The sequence below is a fragment of the Natator depressus genome, chromosome 26 (genome assembly GCF_965152275.1).
Source record: "Natator depressus isolate rNatDep1 chromosome 26, rNatDep2.hap1, whole genome shotgun sequence".
Lineage (NCBI taxonomy): Eukaryota > Metazoa > Chordata > Testudines > Cheloniidae > Natator > Natator depressus.
The window spans coordinates 107,873-132,440 of record NC_134259.1 but is presented as its reverse complement, the minus strand read 5'-3'; the positions used below and the strand labels follow the sequence as shown (position 1 = coordinate 132,440).

General features: G+C 40.7%; 1 protein-coding gene across 2 annotated transcripts; it reads right to left on the bottom strand.

Annotated features, from left to right (window-relative positions):
• Window positions 1-40: 40 nt before the first annotated feature.
• On the bottom strand, window positions 41-23,774 carry POLB (DNA polymerase beta). 2 transcript variants are annotated; one of them, XM_074940310.1, is made up of 14 exons: window positions 23,552-23,766; window positions 23,232-23,289; window positions 20,633-20,699; window positions 20,129-20,203; window positions 19,230-19,288; window positions 18,479-18,528; window positions 16,692-16,743; window positions 15,873-15,927; window positions 15,705-15,777; window positions 12,036-12,106; window positions 10,129-10,215; window positions 3,643-3,707; window positions 2,153-2,292; window positions 42-320 (listed from the first exon to the last, which is right to left on the bottom strand). In XM_074940310.1, the coding sequence occupies exons 1-14, from the start codon at window positions 23,733-23,735 to the stop codon at window positions 226-228; spliced, it is 1,131 nt and encodes a 376-aa protein (XP_074796411.1). In that variant the 5' UTR covers window positions 23,736-23,766; the 3' UTR covers window positions 42-225. The 2 variants fall into 2 exon arrangements, with proteins under 2 accessions (XP_074796412.1, XP_074796411.1); XM_074940311.1 differs by lacking the exon at window positions 10,129-10,215 and having other exon boundaries at window positions 41-320; window positions 23,552-23,774.
• Window positions 23,775-24,568: the final 794 nt, after the last annotated feature.

The following is a 24,568-nucleotide window of genomic DNA, read 5'->3' as shown; positions in this document are numbered from 1 at the left end:
ATTTTTGAATAAAAGGAAAGTAATCAAGTTGCAATGCTAGGTGATTTAATTTTACAACATATTTTAATCTAGTGCCATGGAACTATTGTTTAAAAACAGTGTCAGTAATATACACCTTCTGAAGTAATGTTCAAGCAATAAATATGCACCTAGCTTTGACTCTGATGATTATTCATAAAAGCTACAAAATAAGTGAGCACTAGCTAGTAAACCTATGAATGCAAGTTATTCACTCCGTTCTTTTGGCTCTCGATACTTCCACTGTATGTAGTCAAAGATATCCTTTTCACTCTCTACTGGGAGGGGCTCCCCAGCAACTCCTGAAAACACAATAAAGATGACAGACGGGTGAAAAACAGCAACTTTGCAAGGCATCACTAGCAGTGCTGTGCAGACACCATTTTATAAAGGACAGGTTTATCTAGAAAAAAAAAAAAAGAGGCTGATGTCTGAAAACCAAGAAGCTGCATAAAAAAATGAAAGGGAAAATAGGAGTCTGGTTAATAGTTAGATAAGGTCTAAAAACTAGAACTTAAGCAAAAAAAAAAAAAAAAACAAACAAACAAACAAACAAACCCACACCTGATCAATAGGTGTTGAATGTATCACTGTAAATGCAGCAACTTTGTATCCCAACCTCAGAGTGCCAATCCTAGAACACCAGCTCTTGACACAGCTTTATAAATATACACCATCAGTTAAAAATTAGACAGTATGCCCATCCCAAGCCAACAGAGAGCTATAGTGCTGGAAAACAGACGCCCGCCTTGTGTGGCAGAAATAGACCAGGTCTTGTTCTCATTGAAATCAATGGCATAATCCCATTGAGCTGGATCAGGCAGACCCGGGGAATATCTTGTGTGAAAGTGCCGCTTGGGTGCTGGAGAGAAGAAAGCTGCCTCCTGATACTAGGTAGGTCTCTGAAGTCAGAGAGAATAGCGTGCTACATTTAACTACGGCATTTGGCAGTAGCGTCCTGAAATACTATTATGTGCGTATAGGTCTGTTTGGAGAAGAAAGGTTCTCAGGGCAAATGTGAACCTAACAACCCCTCAATGCCAACGGGCAAAGGATTCACTCTTCTGTAACACCTGGCAGTCCTGACAAACTCACTAGACCCACCACATGGCTTTTGTAGCATATATCCAAAGAGAGTCAAGTGAGGTATCTAATAAAAGCGTATCATACTGATCCTCAGAAATGTTGCAAAAATCTATGTATGGATGATATTTCAGGAGTTGTGTATGTGTACTGAAAATATATGTTTTAAGAAGACTGTCTTCCAAGGTGGATTTGACAAACCGGTTTTGAGTCACACAAAGGAAGCTTATTCATGTGTCACATTGTTGGCTATGTAACTCAATCACTGTAAACCAATATAATGGAAGCCAAATCTGCACATTGAGTAAATGGGGATGGAAAGACACCAGAGACTAAATCACAGGGAGTCATCCTGACTCTGGGGACAAAACAATTAATTTGGGGGGCTAGAAGGAGAAGGCAAGAAGGATGCCTCTTTATCCTCCACTAAGGAACCAAAAAGGATAGTGCTTTCTGCATTCATGAAAGGGGGATCTCAGCCATGTTAGTTGGAGATGCTGGGAGACTGCTTTAGGTGAGAAACTACTTTAACAGACTAAAACTTCTAACTCTAGAAAGCATTTTTATATATAACTATTTCTGCTTCCATTGTTATCCTTATTAGCTCTTAAATCTTAGCTTCTAATAATAAACATATGATTGTTTTCATCATAAATATATCTCAGTGCTGTAATGTTATATAGGAGCTGACTCTCAGTTGAATCAAACAAAATGTGTGTATACTGTTCCCTGGGGGAGAGCGAATCTACTAATTTCTGTGAGCATCCAGTGACAGGAGTGGGACACTGCAAGGTGCGGGCCAAGGACTCTGAGGGTTGGTGTGTCCTTATTATTAGACTGCACAAAAAGAGATGTATGTGGAGGGCTCAAAAGCAGTCTGTGTGTAGCCAGAGGGGTTTGGTTTCAGGGAGCTGAGCTACAGCAGGGACAGACAACACCCCTCCTCACGAAGGGCAGGAAGTGGTGAAGTGCCTCACAACCCTGAGTACCCCTGAGGTGCATCACAACAAGAGAGACTGGAAAAAGCACTCTGCGTAAAGCTCAAACTCACCAGTAACTCCCAAGGGCCGGATTGTGTACTCGTTGATTGTGAAGCCCATTTCTAGGGCATGAGTTCTCATGTTCTTATTGAATATGTCACTGCCTGTGAAGTACAGTACTCCACAATAATACTGATCCTTGGGGATCAGCCTAGAGTAAAAAAAAAAAAACCACACACACAAAAAACCTCAGTTACAAGTCAGTTGGAATTCACTTAGAATCACAGAATATCAGAGCTGGAAGGGACCTCAGGAAGTCATCTATGTTAGGATACAGATATTCAGGCCTGTATATTTAAGAATTTAGGTGTATTCTTATCACTTAGCTAATTACAGAGGTACAAAACAGGAATCAAAAATCAGCCTGCCTGTTTATTGGCCTTCTCTCACTATGATAGTCTAACACCTTGTTCTTAGGCTAAGGCCTCTGGCTAAACAGCAGGGGCAGCCATAAGCTGGGAAGCGAACGGTCACATCCTCACCAGTCACACTGAAATAAGGCAGTTCTGGGCTGTTAAAAAGGTGATCGAATCTATCACCTCCAGAGAAAGGGAAGAGCCTAGAAGATTTAAAGAAAAAACTGTCTGGCAAGAACTCACTTATCAATAGCTGGGATGTGAAATCCTCATTTCATATAGTAAAACTTGAGTTCTGCTTGGTTAAGGTATAGCTAAGCAGAACTCAAGTTTTACTATATAGACTAACCAATCCTCAATTATATCCCACCACCTTAATTGGTTTAAAAGTATAGGCCTTTGCAGACAGGCCTAAATATCTAAATCCTAACGATCTAGTCCAACCCCCTGCTCAAAGCAGGGCCAATCCCCAACTAAATCATCCCAGCCAGGTCTTTGTAAAGCCTGACCTTAAAAACCTATAAGGAAAGAGATTCCACCACCTCCCTAGGTAACCCATTCCAGTGCTTCATCACCCTCCCAGTGAAAAAGTTTGTCCTAATATGCAACCTAAACCTCCCCCACTGCAACTTGAGACCAGTACAATTTGAGGCACAGTTTCTCCAGTCTTATTACCATGTACAGCAAAACCCAATGCTCTACTGACACAATATCACAGGACTCTGTATAACTATTCCTAGATCACCACTGTCTGAGGGACTGCAATATTCCTGAAAATCCATCATCCTACAGGCACACACAAAAGGAAGGGGAGGTGCAACAACTCTTGACATTAAACTATTACTGAGCGGTTAAGGCACAGTACCCTGACAAACCTCCCTGTTCAGTAATTGCTGGAGGGGAAGGATAGAAATGGAGATCTTTGTTCTGCAATCAGGAAAAGGGGGGGCTTGCTTTGCAGTCAGGGACTGGGACATAGCACTTCCATAAATGCCCCATCGTGAAGTTGAGTGGGCTGTGCAGACCTGTTCTGTATGATACACATGACGTGGTGCAATCATGACTAATGCCCCCATTTTGGATGATGCTTTAACAAATGCCTGTTCTACCCTAGGGGTGCAGGCCTATTCCATTTAAAATTTTACCTGATATCGATTCTCCTGTATGGATAATTGGTTCCATCTTCTTCGCCTGTCAACTGACATACACCCTAAAAGGACACAAGGAAAGCAGAAATTATAAAGTTATCAGAGTTTTCAAATTGTCTTGAGCTTTTTTTTTTCTTTTTAAAAAAAACCACTAAAATAGTTTTAAAATGCAGACCATGCAGTCTGTCTAGTTATGTCATCATGCACAGGCATATAGTCTGAGAGGTAAATAAAAGGTTTTGCTTATTAAACTTGCTTGTTTTGCCTTCTGATTTCCCCCTGTTAATAACCATGAGGATTTCTAAAGAAACATAAGAATTAGAGAAAGATTAGGACAACAGATAAAGCATCAGATGCCAGCATTTTGTAGTACTGTATAGCTGGCACCTTGCTCCTGTCCCTTGGACTTATCAAGTACAAGGTTGCATTTCGGGAGTTACTGAAGTCACTGCACGTATTAAGACTAAAGCATGCCAGAGATCAGGATCAATAATCCGCTATGCTGAAGACCAGGGTTAAATATACATAAACTAATATTTGTGCAATATTACAGAAATGTTGATATTAAGCCATTGTGACCCTATGAATGACACCTGTGGGTGTATAGCTACAGTAAGGCATGTATCTATGACATGCCAAGAGTCCCAGACCATTGTGATATCACCATCCTTACTCTACAGCTAATTTGGGTGAAACAATTTCATTGGTTGTATGAAGGAGACTGCACTGATAGTGGATTACTTGGCTCAACTACCTGCCATATCAGTGAGATACAAAATAGCCCAAACACGCACTGCCCTCAAATGTTACTGTCACACATCAGGATGATCTCCCAACACCATACCCTCAGACAAACTCAGCACTACAACCTCAAACACACATAGCCCCTCACCTCAGCAAACACATCATGTGCCACTTGCACAAACCAATGCAAACACTTGCCCACCCTCATACTCATCTTTACCATAAACTTGAGCAACAAAGCTGTGGATGATTGCTAATTTGTAATGAAGCTTTTTTTGTTTCCAGGAAAACATTCATTTTAGGACTCATTACCATCACTTAACTTCAGAAGACTGAGTATAGGAATACAGAGGACGTTGTTAGAATTTATACGGAATACGAAAATACCAAGAATGAGACCAGTAACTTTGTACAGACCCAACAAACAGAATGGGCTAGCCGTTCCTAATATTCTATGGCACTATCAAGCCAGCCAACTCAAAACAGGAGTGGACTGGGGGTGCATTTACCCAGTGAAACACCAGGTCTTTAACAAACAAGAATATTGCAGCAGTTTACATACTGCTAGGATACCATGATTAGTAGAAATCACACCCTCCAGAAATTAACACACATCCTTTAGCAAAGGCTACACAATGGCTTTTGGATAGAACTAGATAGAAAATAAGTTCTTCTCCCTTGCCAATGACACCCACTGAAAATCATCCAGATTTTAATCCAAATCACAAACCAGAGAGCTTCAAACACTGGGAGAGCCACAGAATACACATGCACAGCTGGGCAGCTATTCAGTCAAGAAACTTTTCTAACTTATTTAGCTATCAAAACTAAATTTAACTGACCCACTCTCTCCTGGTACCTGTACTCTCAACTCAGGCATTAATGTTTCTAAACTTTCTAGACAACCCTTTCTACACAAAAACAACGAGGAGTCCTTGTGGCACCTTAGAGACTAACAAATTTATTTGGGCATAAGCTTTTGTGGGCTAAAACCCACTTTAGCCCAGGAAAGCTTATGCCCAAATAAATTTGTTAGTCTCCAAGGTGCCACAAGGACTCCTCATTGTTTCTGCTGATACAGACTAACATGGCTACCACTCAGAAACCTTTCTATACAGAAAGCTAATTGTAATAGAAGTGATGGCAACCTGGAAAACAAAACAAAATAAAATAAACTAATTTATATTAATCTTCGCAGACAGCTTCCCTAACAAAATAGTGTCTATATATATGACTCACTGAGAAAAAGGATGTGGGTAGACAAATTACCCCAGAAGAATGGGGTCTGACCTGGAAAAGAGTACCAACAACTTCAGTATGCAGCACAACAAACAAACAAAACTTCTTTAAGATACTGTTTCAGTGGTACCTCACACCGGTCAGGTTAAAAAATATAGACTGAATGGGGATAAATGTTGGAGAAATTGTGGTGAATGAGGATTATTTTTTGCCTATATGGCAGATGTGTCCAGTCGGCGAGTATTAGGATGCAATCAGTAACCAAGTATCACAAATTGTTGGATATTACTACCACGTGATCCTTTGCTAATCCTCCGAAGGCTTTTGAATGGAAATGGTCACAAAAAATGGAAACGAAGAATTAATCTCATCTGCTAGTAGCTGCTTGCAGCCTCACACTGAAAAAAGAAAAATAGCCCAACCATAGAGGATTAGTTAAAATTATTATATTTATATATAGGTGGTGGCTGTTATAGAAAAATTAACACATCAACTACGTACCCAGCAATATAGACAGAGGACAAATAGATAGCTAGCTATTTGGTTATCTTTAATACTCAGAAAAAAATACATTCACCTGCAAAAAAAAGCCAAATACCTGTCCAATTTTTTTTTTTTTAATATTATACATCAGATAGGGTATGTCTGTTAAGTGTGCATATTGAGATTTCACTCAATTTAGCAAGACCACTAGAAACATAGGGATTTTAATTATAATCACTCCGTAATATGTTAAAGATCTGATGACGATATTCCTGTATAATGTCTCTTTAAACAAAAGCTAACTGTTGTAATAATTGTTTTGTTTCTGATATTCATTTGTCAAAGATTTGTAAACTTATGGAAAACCACCTAAATAAATAAATAAATAAATAAATAAATCTGAACTCTGCAAGTATCACAACACTCAAGGCTGAAACTAGCCTGGTGTGTCAAACTTAACACAAACCAGGCCACTTTCCCCACATAGGGAAAATGTACATAGTACTCTTGATACTAAACTGGAGAGTTACTAAACAGAGGAATCCCTCTTCCTTTCCTAAAGGCACACAATCAGCTAGAAGACAGTTAGGTGAAGGACTCAAAAGGCCAACTCAACTATCTCTCCCTCCTTCAGGGACATAGACCATATCAATTCCATAACAGAGTAGCAACTGACATAATCCCCTAACACAAAAGCTATAACAGAGGAGCAGAATAATGTGTACCTGTATGCAATGAGGTTTTAGAAAAAAAATCAAAATACAACACCTCCCTACAGAGTAGGTAAGTAACTGTTTTGAGGTTGGGGAGCTGAGGCACAAATAGAAATCCAGAGTCCCAACTCCCAGGCCTCTACTTTAGCAATTACAAATATGCTGAGAACGCATGGTCACGAATGGAAAATGATAGCTAAACAGAAAAGCAGAGGGAAAGCATGGATAAAAAGTACAGCCAAAGCAAGTCAGAATGGAAAGGCATTTTCTGACATGAAAAAAAAAAAAAAAAAAAGCAGAAAGGCTCTTACAGAAAGAATTATTGTATAATCCATTTAATTCACCTTCAATCTTTATTTTATGTGCAGTTGGATAACTGTCAGAGGGATGAGGGAGAAGAGGAGTTGCAATGAATGATCAGAGCTGTTTACACAGGAAAACCGAAAAACCTTGTAGAAATGTATTCCAGCTACACTGTAAGGTTTCCCCTTCCTCCCCTGGTTACGTTTGTTCTGAAAGCTCAGCAATTCTGTATCCTTTTGGAATGTGTTATAGATTCTTTTATACACTCTGTCTTCACTCTGGGACATTTCTACCTTCAGCTGCAGTCCTGATCCCACTTACTTTTCCAAGATTTCAACTGCCTGCCATTTCTACTTATTCTACCCTGTCCTCTCCAGTAATGACTGTTTTACACAGAACATATGCAGTAAAATGTCACATTCTTATAGACTTGTAGATTGGAAATGCTATTGGTCAAGATTTAAATTCAGAGCAAGTTGGTACTAATACCAGAAGGGCTGGCCAAGGTGAAGTAGCAGTTATTCCTACAGAAATTGAATTTCATCTCAAATCCACCATCACTTATTTAATAGCTTTGAAAGGGAGATACAATTCACTGATTTTTGGTACGTCTTTTAAAAACAATAAAGACTAGAACGTGTAGTGGAGACATGAAGAAATGAAGTTATTACAGTCAAAAATGTTACCACTTTGTTTCCTATCACACAGTGTCCTTAGCAGAAAATATAAATATTTCTGATCAGAGGAGCTCTGGGGCTAAGAGAACGGAAAATGGAAATATCCTAGATCAGAGTGAGACACCAGACAATTCACTGCTACTCTACAGAATTCTTTTTAGTTTGGCCAGACACAAATCCCAGCGTGACCAGTTTCTGGCATAGATCTAGTTCCATTTGAAAGAGCTTATCCCACAAACTGGTGTTCCAGGTGGTTTTACCTATTAGTCTAACAGTGGATAAAATACCCAGCTGGTGGATTATCAATGGTCACCACTTTGGGTGGGACCCTGCAGCTTCTGCTAATATAAAGGCCCTTCTCTAACTGTGGCTTTCACTGATCTGCTGTGGCTGATAAAGTCCTCCCTCTCTTCTTGCTACTTGAAAGCCCCACATAAGTACATACACATATACACTACCTAGTCTGGGGCAATCGAGCAGCTATCCTGCATGTATTCTTCATCAATAAGAGCCATTCTATTAAATTAGCAAGTGGAAATAGCCCAGAGTATTGGGATGAAGTTCAATTTAATTTTACTCTATATTTTTTTTTTTTTTGGTCCCAGGAGCACGGAGGGTAACAACTTCACTGATTTTATCCTTCTAAGAAACGCCAGGAAAACCAACAAGTTTAATTTCACAAGGAACTATACAGAGTTCAACTGAGGTAAGCACAGAAATCCATTTCTGATTCTCATCCCCTTTACTTCAAGTGAAAATATACGGAACCATCTGTTAATACCCTTCCCTCTGTAACAGCCGCATAAGTTTCAAGAATAGATATTTATACCCATTTGAAAGAGTTTCTGTGTAGGATCCTGGTTCATATTTTACATTCTTTTCTATGATTTATCCAAATATAATGGTTTCATATAGACTTAACGGTGATCATTTAGCAAAAAGTGGATTCCCACAGCATGCCCAGCAACACCAGTCCCACAAATCTCTGGCTTCATAAGATCATCATTAAGCGAATATCAATGATTGAGTGGAACTGTTGCTTATGGTTTTACTCATCTGTTGGGATTAACTTTTCACTGGTCTTTAAGAACAAGGTATTTGGAGCCTGTAGAGACAAAACTCCATGTGGAAGTAAAACATCATAGCACTCAATACTTAAAAAACCCCTAAAAAAAACCCAACTTCTCTTTTGGAAAACAAGACCTCAGCTTGTTCTTCCAGACAAAAAGGAGTGCCTAGCTTAAGGGTCTGTATCCTGATAAGGTACATTACAATAAATGTAAGACTGGTCATAAAACCCTCAGGGCTATTCTGCGGTCAAAGATTCCTTTCTTGTTCTGTTCTATAATACTTCATGGTTGACTTCAGAAAGAATTTTTCAGAGGAATGCCCTACTTCTGAATGTCAAGCCTGGAAGAAGCCCGGGATTCCTTTACTTTGATTTTTATGTGAAATTCACAGAAAGATGTCCAAGCTTAGCCACAAATGTCTCATATGCCATAAACTGGCATCCAGAAGTAAAGAGGATGATACAGAAACTCATACAGAGCAGTCTACAACTTCAAGTAACAGATGCTATTATCACAGCAGAAGATGGTTCCTCTGAATCTTGGAGAGTTTCACATTGAATATATGGTTATCTAGACCAAACTGTGAATTCAAGACAAATTTCAGGATCATCATCTGGCGTAGGCTGAAGGAGCTGAAAGTGCATTATGGGCTACAAGCAGTGACAGCAAGGTGGGAATGTACTTTGAGTCTGCGAATCTGGCCTAAGATGTGTGGTAGGTGTAGTAAAAGAGGTGTGTAATGGGGCATGAGAAAGGAAAAGGTAGGTCAGTGGGTGGGAAGCATTAAAAGAATTAGAAAGCGAGTACAGTAGTTAGTAGGGTGGATGGAGATGTGGTGAACATTATGACATACTGGATAGTAAGTCACGTGGGGACAGGATTTAGAGTTTGCACTCCTTACATACTACTTGTTTTTTGTATTGTTTGTTTTGTTTTTTACAATTTAAAGAATGCAAAACCACACATTAATCTACAAAAAGAATGTTCACTACCAACATTTCCACACATGTAGCTGAGAGATTTTTTTTTTTTTTAAATATAAACACAATGGGATAAAATGCTTCTTGGGAAAAAAATTCTTTCCTTTAGTTATTGCAAACAGATTGTTATAATATTAACATCCTACAACAAAAAGCCAACTATTACTCTGAGTTACTGCATAAACTTTCCATTTTTAAACAGTAAGCAGCATATTTCTTGTATATCAATCACAGAAATACTGCCTTTTACATGAAATATTCAGAGAAGACTCACCATGAATTTCGTATCACCCTTTGACAATGTGTCAGTGACAAAGTGGATTTTTTTCAATTGTTCTACAACTTGGTGCAAAAGCTTTGGCTGGAAACAATAATTAATGTCAAATGTAAACAAAGTGAAATGAAACATTACCTAACTAAGAAAGAGGAACCTGTTTGTTTACCAACAACGTGACCCACAGATGTACAATACGTCCTTGTGAAAACCAAGGAGATCTCATTGACAGAAAATATTTTTTCAGGACCAGATTCTGAGACTTTGGCAGAAACTACATACCAGAAATAAATCAATACTTGAGAATCTGGTTAAGGAAAATTCTTCTCTCAAACTTATGTTGTATTGCCAGACAAAGAAGAGCACTAAAGTATTTTCATTAGACTTGACAAAACTTGTTGTACAATTTTAAATCTTACATTTCTAAATTAATGACCTTCTGTGTTTCTGTGGATTGGTAGTTTCCATAGGTCCATTAGCATCTGCTTTGATTTAATCTAGAAATATTCTCTTGTAAAAACTAAAAGAATAGCACTGCCAACTTTCAGTGACAGTTAAAGATAGTTCTGTGGCATATCTGGTGGGAGACTCGTTTCCCATTCTGTTGGTTCCCTCCATACAAAAAGGTACCTCGTTCCTCTTTAAGACCTATTTTAAAAAAATAGTAATTAAAGAGTGATAAACATATAAATATATGCAACTGCCTAACAGGAAAAATTCCTTAAGAGAACGATGCAATTCTTTCAAAACACCTCAGAAAATGTCATCCTGGAAATTCTAAAAAGTTGAGGTTACACTTAAACAAAACATTTGGGTGTATAAAATTACAGGGTCACTCAACTACTTTAAGTTTGCCCTAGTCCTCTGCTGAGCTTCCACCCTCAGTGTCTGTGAAACTGAGTGGAAGAGAGACACACCGATTTAAAAATAAAAAAATTGATAAAAACTTGGCTACTGGTGGACACTTTAAATCCATTACTTCCACTTTAATTGTGTAGCTTGCCAGTAGAATAAAGGAACTCTGGAACAGAGTGTAATGACACTGGTAAGTAAATTAACAAAATTTTTGGTGTGCCCCATAAGAGGCTCATAGCTTTAGATACAATAGTCAAGCCTGCATTAAACATTTTGTGAGACAATGTTTTTCCATTTTAAAACACAAATGCTTTTTTGGGGAGGGGTGGGGGACTGTTCCGAAAGTAGCTATTTTTGGTTATAAGATAACAAAATCCTGTTTTTATGCCAAAAGTGCATATGGTCTTAAAGAAGGCAGGGCCTTTTTTTTGTCTTGATATAAATCAGGATCACTATAATGCTACAGAAAAGTACACTCAATTTATAAATAAGAAGATACCAAGCACATTACACTGAACAAGCAGCTGTGTCATGACCCTGTGCCCTCCACGGTCCTGGCCACTGTCCTTCCAGGTGCAAACAGCAAGCACTTTTGAGCATGTCTGTAGTATTAGGCAAAAGGGATCATGCCCTTTTCCCCACAGGGACTAAGTACTAATTCCCTGGAGGCCTGAGGAGCAAGAGGCTGAAATAAACTATCTTCCTCGCTGCAGTGCAAAGCACTAGCTATTGAGCCAGGCCTGTACACATTGTGTTCATTATGTGAAATTTCTTTAGCATATATAATAGTTATGCAAAAAACTTCTACAAAATTATGAAAACATGTAACATCCAAACACATGAAGGGTAGTTTGCAAATTCCCCAATATAATGCTTAGATCATATATTCAGGATTTTATTAATAAACTATGAAGTTGTTATGGTGTCAATGAATAAATGCAAAAAGCTGCAATATGAACCCAAATGCAAAGGAATTTATGATTCTATGAGCTCCTGATAAAAGTTTATAAACTCAGCTTTTAAATAGTAATAAGTTGTATAAAGACAGGCACCTGTTTGGTCGATTCAGAAGTAAAACTTGGATGGGTCAGGAGAATATCCATATCCCCACTTGATTCCGCACCTGAGAAAGTAAAGAGTGAAAGGAAAAAAAAAAACAAACACACACCTAGCTGTAAGTCTTGATATCAGTAAAGAACAGATCACAGAGGGTTGCGTTTGAATCTTAGTGCTAAAGAAAAGAAGAGAAGCTCCTCTATCCGCAGAACTAGCACACAATAGTTAAGGTTTTTAATAATAGGGTAGCAAACACCTGTCAGGAATGGTGCAAGTATATACTTGGTCTTGCCACAGCACAAGGAGCTTGACTAGATGACCTCTCGAGATCCCTTCCAACCCTACATTTCTGAGTCTATGATTAATAGGACAGCCTCTAAACTATCTCAACCCTAATGTGCTAACACTAAGAAGTGACATAAGGGACCAAAAACCATTTTCAATTGATAGTAAAAGCATTTAAGGTCTTTCTTTTCTGCAGCCTGTTGAATATTTTCTGCTGTGTGCTTCCACCAATCTTTTATTTTACACATCTTAGACAGAGCAGATTGTTTAGAATCGTGATAGGTGGCTTTCTTAGCGATCAAAGTCTTGTCAGATAACCATGCTTTATGTGCCTCACGCAATGAGTCAAGTACTGTACATGCATTATCTTGGGGCAGCATTCCCATCCATAGCGAAAACAGCAGTATACTACACACAGACATCATCCATCGCTGGGCTGAACACTTTGTCTACTTAATCGTCCATCTGCAATTTCAAAAGCTGCTATCGATGGTGTACCACAGTTCCCAATACATGAAGGACTCACTAGACTGCCAGTGTTATTGAGACAGAAACAGCCAACCAACAACTGTCACAAGGAAAGGTGCCTGGCTTAGATAGAATACTGCCAGAAGTCTATAAACATAGTGGTTATCAAACATCTGAAATGCTCATGCAGCTCTTCAACATCTGGGAGCAGAAGACCACGCCTCAAGATTTCAAGGGTGCTTCAGTTGTCCATACATACAGATAAAGATGATTAAGCACTCTGCAACAACCATCGTGGTATCTTGCTTCTTTCCATTGCTGGGAAGATTTTGGCTTGTGTCTTGCTTGCCAGACTCTTCCACGTCACCAATAACATCATTTCAGAGCATCAGCATGGCTTTCGCTTGGGACACAGAACAGCGGACATGACTTTTGCTGCTTGCGAAACACAGGAAAAGTGCTGGGAACAAAACTGTGATTTCTATATGGTGATTGTAGACCTGATCAAAGCCTTTGACATGGTTAGTCAGGAGGGTCTCTGATGGATCATGACCTAAGCTGGCCACACAAATTTGTAACCATCCTACATGCATTCATGCTGGCTAAAGAGCTGGAAAATGGTGCTTCATCAGAGCCTGTGTCACAAACAGTGTAGAGCAGGGACCATTTACCATTGTCCTAGACTCTTCCAAAGTCGACAGCTGGAGTATTTAAATGCAATTCCACACAGATGGCAGCATCTTCAATCTCCGGAGTCTTCGTGCTCACACTAAAGCAACTAACTTGTTCATTAGGGAGTTCCTCTTCACTGATGATTGTGCGCTCACAGCACATACCGTCCAAGACATGCAGCATCCGACAGATGGCTTTTCTAGATCGGCAAAACTATTTGGACTCTATCTGCCTCAAGAAAACCAAAGGGCTTTACCAGACTGCTCCCAGAAAAACGTATTCTGCCGTTGAAATAGCAATTGATGACAGAGTGCTTAATGCGGTACAAATATTGCGCTATCTTGGCAGCACTTCATCATCCGATAATGCCATCCATGATTGACGATAAAATCACGCAGTGCATTTCTAAAGCCAGTTCTGCCTATGCTTGACTTTGCTGCTGCCTGTGGAATGAGATAGACATTCGACTTCACACCAAGATGAGTGTCTACCATGCAGTTATGTTAAGCACTCTTCTCCAAAGGAGTGAAACACGGACACTATGGCAGGCACTTGAAGCAACTAGAGTTTTCACATGTGCTGTATGCATCTCATCTGTAAAATCAAATGGTTGGACAGGACACCAAAAACTGAAGTCCTGGACCAGTGCTACATAACTAGCACTGAATTCCTAATCAGAGAGGCGCAATTTTGCTGGGCTGGTCACCCTGTACATACGGATGACAAAATATGGCTTTGGGGAGTTGTGTAAGGACCATTGAAAACAGTGGGAGGCCAATGAAAATGACATGACACTCTGAAAGCTCACTTAAAAGCTGGCCACGTCAACACGAACACATGGGAAGTTGCTGGTGCTGAGAAATTAGGATGGCGGCAGACCTGTTGGTCTGCAATTAAAGCCATCAAGAATAGCAGAGGAGAAAAAAAAGTCAGAGAAACATGAGCAAAGAAAGCACGCTTTGGTTAAAAAAAAAAAAAAAACACACATGAAGCCACATCGGCTTAACATGTGGATGCATCTGCAGATCCCTCATCAGTTTACATTTGTGCAAGACAACGTACTGAAACAAACTGACTCTCACATATTGACTATGACAGGAGACTCCAACAGAGCTAAGAAGCGGATGAACTTTCATGGGACTCTCTGATGAAACTGTCAAGCATTTCCAATTAATACCGATTTTGGTGGCAGCCTGTGTGATGGGGATACTTTTCACTGGATACTGAGCGGATATCACCGACTCACTCCACAGAGGCCAACCAACCAAGTTCGTACTTTGACTACTTGATTACACAGCAAAGCGTGTGCCTCTTATTCTTAATGTTTATATAGTCTCATGGTGTTTAAAGACAGATCACTGTTATTTAATAAACGCAATTTTGAGTAAGAACAACTTCTAAACTGCTTAACTATTTTGTACCAAATCTACGTCTGGCACAGGTATATTTAAAATAAAATTTAAATTGTGGATCAGAACATATACGCAAGTCTTCATCAGTCTTTCTTCATTAGAATGCTAGACTTTTTACTATTGGCATGAACAGTGACTGATTATGGACAATGACATTTATAAAGTTTTCATTTTTTAAGCTCGAGGACCTCATACATAATTCACACAAAATATTACAGTTGACCCCTCACTGCTCAGCAAAATTATTAACAGACGAATGTAGTGAGGTTTCTTATGCTTCATACTACACTAGTAGAAATAATCATAAAAGATTAAACTACAGATGCCAAAATAAACAAACTCGTCACATTTTATGATATTTTAGCTTTGATTTTTTAATTGAGTTGGTTGACTTCCTATTTTGCAAATTTCAGTAATTTTCAATGGGTGTTTATTATTTGTGTGAATTAGCAAGGTTCTGTTATGCTATGTCTGCACATCAGTAATAAGAAAAACTCCAGAGAAAGTAATTCTGGAGCAGGTGCGAGAGTTCTGAGAAGGAAAATTTAAAGGGATCTATTCTTTGGTTTTACAATTCGCAGCATCCTACTCTGCTTCTTTTTATATCGCACCCATAGCCTTATATGTATCAACTGAACTAGTCAGTCTAAGCAAAGAGCAAGAAATAAGTTTATTCCATCTGGTCAGTGTAACAGACTTCGCATTAAGAACTCTGCACATTAGTATAAATTAAAAAAAAAACCTTAAAGTCCACAATTCAGACATTCGTCAGTAAGTTTTGACTTCTAGAACCACGATGTAAATGTGACAGCATGGTGGAGTACCAACCTCGCCTGAAACTGCCACAGACTGTAGCAATATATTCGGGGTCCAGTTTCTTAACCTCTTTCAATACAATTTCCTATTGAGAAAAAAAAAAAGCCACGTCAAATAATCTGAGCTGCCCTCTTCATTTGTTCTCATTGCCTTGCTTTGTCGAGGAAGATTATATCTTACCTGCATCTGTAACATCTCTTCTCTAGGGATTCTTTTCTCAAAGTCTTCAAAATATCTGTACAGATAAAAAAAAAAAAGAAGTTGAATGACTATGGGTAAGGCAGTGCATTTAAAATTTAACCAAGCAAAGATTAGATAAAATTCCATACACTTTACATTAAACTGATTGATTAGAAACTAATAACCTAGACTGTGATAGCAAGCCAGTGATGATAGGTTCCTTTTGCTAGTCTCAGACACCTCAGAAATTCCCATCGCCGCAAGTCCTCTCTTTCACCACCATTAAAACTGATTTCAGAGGGGAGAGGAAGTACTTCTATCGTACAGGAATATTGTATCAGGAGTTTCTTCTGCAGCCTTCCAAAGGGGACAAGAACTACATGGCTTTAAGAATTGACTCATCAGCAGCAAACAGAAAGCTTTCCTTAGGCAGTGATCAGAAGCAACCCAAGCCATCAATTTTTCTAGAATTTAGGCTCTCAGTGATCCAGACACAAAATTTCAAATCAGAACAGGAGAGGAAAAGCCTGTTTTTTCCCCCTCCTTTAATGACTCAAAAGTGGATGGGCTGAGCTGACTAAACCTTTCTAAAACAATGCATCTTTGGACTGGGACCAATCACAGCTAATTTCATACCTAAACAAATTTGTTTGGTTAAGTTATGAGCAACTGAGAAAAGGGTAGAACAGGGGATGGAACTGGATCTTACCTATTAAGCATGCTACTTATGGTTGCTATAAACTTAAAGAGTGTACTGGCCTCTGAAGGAATTTTTACAGAAGCCAAGCAACTATGTCCATGAAAATGAAACTGTCTTACTTTAGCCCAATTCGCTGATGATGATTCAGCTTGTGTTCATTTTTCCTTAGATCTGGAAGAAGCAGAATGATAGAAAAAGTACTCAAGAGGAGGAAAATAACTTTAGCAAGTAGATATTTGCATGCATTGTAAAGATGATTTAACTCGAGAGCATTTAGACAATACCAACTTTAAAGAGAAACACACACAAAAAAGAGTTTTTGTTGTGCTTGCAAATTATGAGGAGGCTGCCCTATGGCTTACAGAATGAATGCAGGAGCATCTACCGAAACCACACCCCTATGCCAGGACACACCCCTTATGCCACCGTTTGCAGCAAGGGCATTGCAGGGCAGCGTAAAATGGCTAGCAAAAAGCCTGCTCAGGGGAGAATTCTACTCTGGCTTGACTGGGGCTCTTTAATTCCTCAAAAAAAAAAAAAAACTCCACCACAAAACCCATCCCCTGCAAAACCCACATAAAACCCTGACTCCTCCCAGATGAAAAGTCCCACTTAGTTGCACCTAAGAAGTCACTTCTAGTCACTGAGCAAAACTATTAGGAAATAGTGAACTTGGGGAAAAAAAAAAAGTCAGAATTAGTCATTGTAATGTTTAATACCGTGCTCAGTGCACACTTGATTTCTACATTTATAAAGGGCCAAACCTTCAGCTGTATGGGAACAGCTGAAGCAGAAGAAGGTGGTCTTTTGGTTTGGACCATCCCAGACTGAAGCGGCCTCTGGAGCAAGTTACCACAGTCCAAGGGCTGTGCTGACTGACAAGGTGTGATCTTATGTGAAGATAAAATATGAGGTTCAAAAAAGGAGGGGAGCACCAATCCAGGATTGTTTCCCAGCTTGATAGCTATATCTCCAAAATGGCTTGGCCTAGAAACCCCACATTTGTTTTAGTCTGTTGGCAAGAATGGTAACTTGAACTGGTTTTGGAGCAGTTTGTTGGCAGAGCTAGTTACCAAAATCAGTTTCTGCATACATGATGGGCCACAATATATAGTTTATGACATCATAAATTCCAAGGCCAGAAGAGACTATTATGATCATCTAGACTGACCTCCAGTATAACAGCCCATAGAAGTTCCCCAACATAATTCCTTTTGAACCAAATCACATCTTTTAAAGAAATATCTGATCCCGATTTAAAAACTGCCAAGGAGAAATTAAGAGGGGCAGCAGTGGCCTAACATGAGGGTGAGCAGGAGGGAGAGAAGGGCTGGGCAACCTGGGGAGAAAAGGGGTCTTATCTACTAGCCTAGAGACCTGTGTCCCAAAAAACTTCTTTATGTTCCCAGGCAAAAATATTTAAGTTGCAATTAAAGTATCCAGCAAAGTAGAAGACCTTAAAAGAAAATGGCAGTTTTCAAGAAAAAAAGTCCACAGAGCTATCACAACAGGCAGCAATCCTATCTTCAGCTCTTAGGCGCTGAACCAAAAGAAAGGGATGGATGCAGTGTCAGTGGAATCACGCTTATGCAACGTAAGCACACATGTACTACCAAAGCCATGTACTTCAGAGACTGCCGCACTAGAAGAAATAATTGAAAAAGCCTGTTTCTTCAAACCAAATCATTTTCATTTTCCCCATATTTTGGGAGAAACCCCATCTGAAAATTTATCTGATGCCTTTCTTCCCTGCACTGACTCAAGCTTTGGAATGCTGAATGCTTATCCTTAATTGTATAACTGCTGTCATTTATGCAGCGACCAGTTTTGCACAACTTGAGTCATAACCTTTCCACATTTTTCCAATCAAAGGCTCTGAAATCAGTACAGTTTATGGTACACTCACCTTCCAATGTCTTTATCCCTTCATCTACAAGCTTCCTAGCTGCAGAAGGGCTGCAAAGAGACAGAGCACTTCTTAACCAAATCAACACAGGGAAACCGCTCCAGCAGAAAATGTTACATCACACAGTAGTACAATACACCAGAATTTACTAACAGATTACACCAAAGTTTATAATCAGGCACCTAATTCTCCAGTATCAAAGCCATTTCTTATATTCATTCTCCCTCAACGTGGCATACACTGCTTACATAGACCAGGAAAATGGAGGAAGAGGATGGGAGTCAGAAGACCTGGGTTCTATTCCCAGCTTTAACAGTGACTTTGGACAAGTCACTTAACTTTCTTGTGCCTTGGTTTCCCGACATGCAAGAGAACAATGTTACTCGCCTTAAAAAGTTTGCTATGGAAAGGCTAAAGTGGTTTGTCATCAACTCGATTTCCTCCTACTCTTCAGTAGCTCCTTCAGATTCCTTTTGGAAGCTGCTCCCCCTCTCCAATCCTGCTCATCAGTATCTCTCAGGGCTCTGCTCCTCTTTTCTCCCTCTATGTTATAAGCAGGTGACTGCTACCATCTCTTCATTGTCATTTCCCAAATGTACATTTCCCCCGGGCTCAAATCTTGAATCTCCAATGTCTCACTTTGGATGTCCTGGTGCCAACTCAATCTCCATATTCTTTATTCAAACCCTCAATCTCTACACTGCTGTTAGTAACTCTACAAGTAGATAGAAGCATACAAAAAAATTCTTACCCTATGCCACTAACTCGGGTCAGGAAATTGATAGATGAGCTTGTATCATCCTGTCGAATCTGGAGAAAAGAGACTGTACTCTAACTCACTTGAAAAGTCACAGGAAGATAAAGTAACTCAGTGAGTTATTGCACTTGAAAGTTGCTGTAGTCTTTTTAGATCTGACCTATTACCTATACATCACAGACTCATGCCATGATTGTCTATATCCACTCTGAAAGAATCTGGACAGGTGGTTTTCAGCGGCCCTTGGCTCTAGAATTCACTTCCTTCTTTGGTTTCAGAGAAGAGAGTTTGATACTCAGGGAGATGTTTAAGGTTTTAAGTGAGGCTGGTTCTTTTTTTAGTGGAGGGAGAAGAGTCCTTTTTAGTTTTCGCTTACATGTCTATTCAAATTTACAAACACATTTTTAAAGCCATTGTCTGAACCTTTCTATATACTGAAGTAAACTCTATAAGTTGGAAATAAGTACGTAAGAGAGACTTGGTCAGGTTTTAGATCCACTGGCAGAACAAGATGGGGTGTTACAGGCCAGGACTAATGTACACTGGGAAAAGCCACGTGCAGGAAGCTTTCTACGTGTCTGTGCAGACTAAGGTAGGTGGCCCTGGCTAAAATCAAACTTCCATGAGAACCCACTTCATCAATTTGCTGGACAGAACAGGCAGGCAAACTGATCATATCCTGTAATATTTCCAGAGAGGCACAACTTTATTTCAGGATTTTTTGTTTTTGTATACCTATTTCCTTATTTCTACTCCCCTGGTAATCTACATGCATCTCCCTCCTGCTTCGCCTCAGCCTTTCCAAAAACAGTAAAGAAGTTGCATGGAGTTAGCAGGAAGCCTTGGAAGGTACAAAAAAATTGCCCACAGAGAAGAAAGTCAAAGCGGTTCACCTTTTCAAGCTTACGTAGTTTTCCAGTGGATAAAAACTCATCAATCTTGTCAGCTATTTTAGCCCCTACTCCTTCCTAAAAAAGGAAACAGAACCAAAAAGTCAATGAAACTTTATCTTCAGGATAACTAGCATCACAGACATTATGGAAAAAATAAAATCAGAAACTTGCAAAACAGAAACACAATCAAACTTACAAGACAATATTTTGCTAATGTTCATAATTGTAAGCAGCAGCCTTATGAGCAACAGAAGCACACTCTAATTTTCCCTGTTTTACAGTGAAGTTTCAAAATGGGCTTTTAGCAAAATTTACAATTCCTGCACTAAATTTCAACCTCTGAAGTCTGAGAAAATGCAGGAATAAAGCATATCTTTGGGTCTCCTCAATTAGAACTATGATAATATATATTGTAATGTACTAAAATATTAACACAAAAATGGAATTCAACTGTGAGGATGAGAGGAACTCTGATAAAACATTATCATCTGTTTTACAGCTTACCAGCTTCTTTGCTTCAGCTCCACTTTTTATCTTGCTTGGATACTTGGATATTACAGAAGCTGCTTTTCTGTATAAAAAAATGACAGTTCCATTCACTTTCCAGCCTTCAGTGAACAGTATCAAATGACCAGACAAAAGTTTTGTACGCACCCTCCATACAATGCAGTTTGTGCGATTCCATCCTGGAGCAGTGGCATTTGTATAACTACCCCCCTATTACTCATGCACCAGGAATATGAGACCTCACAAAAAAGAAAAAGCTCAGCATACAGCAACCTGAATACCACTTTCCTCAAACCAATCAGTAACAATTATGTACTTTAACATAAGGGGCTCACATATGGACTTTTATAAATAAGGTAAACAGCAATGCTAACTTAAATTTACAAAAGAACCTGTTAGAAGTACTTTACAAAAACTACTTACAGGAATCTGCTTAGCCACCTCAGACATTTTCAGGGGAGAGAAGGGGACATTTTTTCCATTTCCCCCAACCCCAAGGCCCAGCTTAGAAAAATATGAAGAGAAACTTGTGAAATAGTTTCTCTCAGAATGAACAGTGAAAAAGAAAGGAAAGAAGGAAAACCTTGAATGAGACTAAGTCATATTACACAGGTTCATAGAACAGCTAGTTTGTCTACTATTTTGACACTTAGCATATATGTGATGATAACACACTATTAAAGAATCTGGTGGTGGTGTTACTATAAAGTTTGGATATCTACCTGAATTTACTGTTGATCCTTAAATATCGTGCTCTGTTACCTACATTATATGGACAGTCATTTTCCAAGCTTCTTCTCTGGAAACACAAAGTTTCTCCTGTATCTGCATGATAATGTCAGGTCTATTTACATACTATTTCTGAGCATAAAGGATATAAACTTTCCTTTTGGCTTACAACAATACTGATGTTTTCTATTTTCAAACGTTTTATATTTTTTTCCTGTTTATTATTATTCAAATCAAAACTAAATAATTTATACCTATGTCATCAATATACCAAACAGCACTTCATATGCTAACTAATTTATAAAGAACGCATTCCTCAGTCTTCAAAAATGAGATTTTAGTTTCAACAAACAAGTAATTACTATAGATATTTCAAATTTGGGGGTGGGGGGGTGGGGGGAGAGAACAGGCAGAACCACCCCCCCCAGGTTTTTTTTAAAATGCCATCTAAATTTCCAAAAATTTTAGATCTCGTTAGGTGCACAATGAAATGTCTGGCTGAACTGGGATTTTAAGATTGCAGAATACAGTTAATCAAATCAGAGTCTGGCTGAGACCCTGAGCCTAGCTTAAATGTAAGAACATAAGAACGGCCATACCGGGTCAGACCAAAGGTCCATCTAGCCCAGTATCCTGTCTCCGACAGTGGCCAACGCCAGGTGCCCCAGAGGGAATGAATAGAACAAGAAATCACCAACTGATCCATCTCCTGTTTCCCATTCCCAGCTTCTGGCAAACAGAGGCTAGGGACACCATCCCTGCCCATCCTGGCTAATAGCCATTGATGGACCTATCCTCCATGAACGTATCTAGTTCTTTTTTGAACCCTGTTATAGTCTTCATCTTCACAACATCCTCTGGCAAGGAGTTCCACAGGTTGACTGTGCATTGTGTGAAGAAATACTTGCTTTTATTTGTTTTAAACCTGCTGCCTATTAATTTCATTTGGTGACCCCTAGTTCTTGTGTCATGAGAAGTAATAAACAACACTTCCTTATCTACTTTCTTTACACCAGTCATGATTTTATAGACCTCAATCATATCTCCCCTTAGCCGTCTCTTTTCCAAGCTGAAAAGTCCCAGTCTTATTAATCTCTCCTCATAGGGAAGCCATTTCATACCCCTAATCATTTTTGTTGCCCTTTTCTGAACCTTTTCCAAGTCCAATATATATATTTTTGAGATGGGGCAACCACATCTGCACGCAGCATTCAAGATGTGGGCGTACCATGGATTTATATAGAGGCAATATAATGTTTTCTGTCTTATTACCTATCCCTTTCTTAATGATTCCCAACAGTCTATTTGCCTTTTTGATGGCCACTGCACATTGAGCAGATGTTTTCAAAGACCTATCCACAGTGACACCGAGATCTCTTTCTTAAGTGGTAACAGGCAATTTAGACCCCATCGTTTTATATGTATAGTTGGGATGATGTTTTCCAATGTGCATTACTTGGCATTTATCAACACTGAATTTCATCTGCCATTTTGTAGCCCCGTCACCCGGTTTTGCGAGATCCTTGTGTAGCTCTTCGCAGTCTGCCTGGGGCTGAACTCTCTTGAGTAGTTTTGTATCATCTGAAAATGCTGCCACTTCACTGTTCACCCCTTTCTCCAGATCATTTATGGATGTGTTGAACAGGACTGGGCCCAGACCAGACCCCTGGGGGACACCATTATTTACCCCCCTCCATTCAGAGAGCGGGCCATTTATTCCTATCTTTTGTTTCCTGTCTTTTAGCCAGCTACCGACCCGCACTGAAAACTACTGGGCCCGCAGCAGGTTCCCGTGCACCCAGGAGAAGGGACCCCGGGAGGGCTCGGAGGGCAAGGCGATGCCCGGCCGGCTCGCTGGCGCCCCTACCTGTACGCGTTGTACTTGTGGATGGCTCTGTTCACGTTCCTCTCGTAGTTCGCCAGCTCTGCGGCCCGGGGCAATGAGAAGAGACACAGAGACATTTCTTACTCGCGCTCGGGGCTGACCGCTCGCTCCGAACCAGCTCTCACGAAAGCGCGGGCGGGGTAACGACCCCGGGCGGGCCCCGGGCACCCCCTTGGCGGGCGAGCGCGGCTCGGGGCCAGCGGCCTCAGCCCAGCCCGTCACACGCCCGCCGAGCGCCAACAGCGAACCCCCGCCCCGCTTCCCGGAGCCCGGCGCAGCCCCCACTCGCTCGCCCGACCCACCGCTCAGGAAGTCCGTGATCCCCGCGTTGGGGCTCTCCTGCGGCGCCTTCCGCTTGCTCATGGCGGCCTCGGTCCCAGGCAGCTGCCAGGCCGGGTAGGATGAGGGAAGCGAGGAGCGGATTAACCGCAGACTCCTCCGCCCCGGCCCCCACACGCGGGGCAGAAAAGACGAGATGCAGTGCATTGTGGGTAATTTAGCAACGTCTTATCAGCAATCGCGAGGCCTGCAGCACCATGGGAGTGGTAGTGTTCCTCTCGGCCTTCATCTCCCATCAGCCATTGCGGGTCCAGGGCCCGATGGGAATGGTGGTGTTCCTCTCGGCCTTCATCTCCCATCAGCCATTGCGGGTCCAGGGCCCGATGGGAATGGTGGTGTTCCTCTCGGCCTTCATCTCCCATCAGCCATTGCGGGGCCCGGGGCCCGATGGGAATGGTGGTGTTCCTCTCGGCCTTCATCTCCCATCAGCCATTGCGAGTCCAGGGCCCGATGGGAGTGGTAGTGTTCCTCTCGGCCTTCATCTCCCATCAGCCATTGCGGGGCCCGGGGCCCGATGGGAATGGTGGTGTTCCTCTCGGCCTTCATCTCCCATCAGCCATTGCGGGTCCAGGGCCCGATGGGAGTGGTAGTGTTCCTCTCGGCCTTCATCTCCCATCAGCCATTGCGGGGCATGTCCTGTATCCCATCAAGCATTGGGAGGCCCAAGGCACCATGGAAGATGTAGTTCTCCACAGCCTCTCTCTCCCATCAGCCAGTGTGGAGCCGTGAAGCCAATGGCATCAGAGGAGGTGTAGTTTTCCCCGACTTCTTTCTCACACACACACACAACACACACACAACACGCCAACACACACACACACACACACAACACACTCTGACACACACACAACACACACACACACACAACGACACACACAACACATGCCAACACACACAAGCAACACACACACACAACACAAGCCGTCTCACATGCACAACACACACACAACACGCCGTCTCACACACACAAGACACGCCGA

Coding starts and splice junctions, on each gene's coding strand:
- POLB (XM_074940310.1), bottom strand. CDS start 23,735: ATGCACTGCATCTCGTCTTTTCTGCCCCGCGTGTGGGGGCCGGGGCGG. Junction 20,204..20,632: donor GAGCTGAAGCAAAGAAGCTG/GTAAGCTGTAAA, acceptor TTCCTTTTTTAG/GAAGGAGTAGGGGCTAAAAT. Junction 15,778..15,872: donor AAGAGATGTTACAGATGCAG/GTAAGATATAAT, acceptor TTTTCTCAATAG/GAAATTGTATTGAAAGAGGT.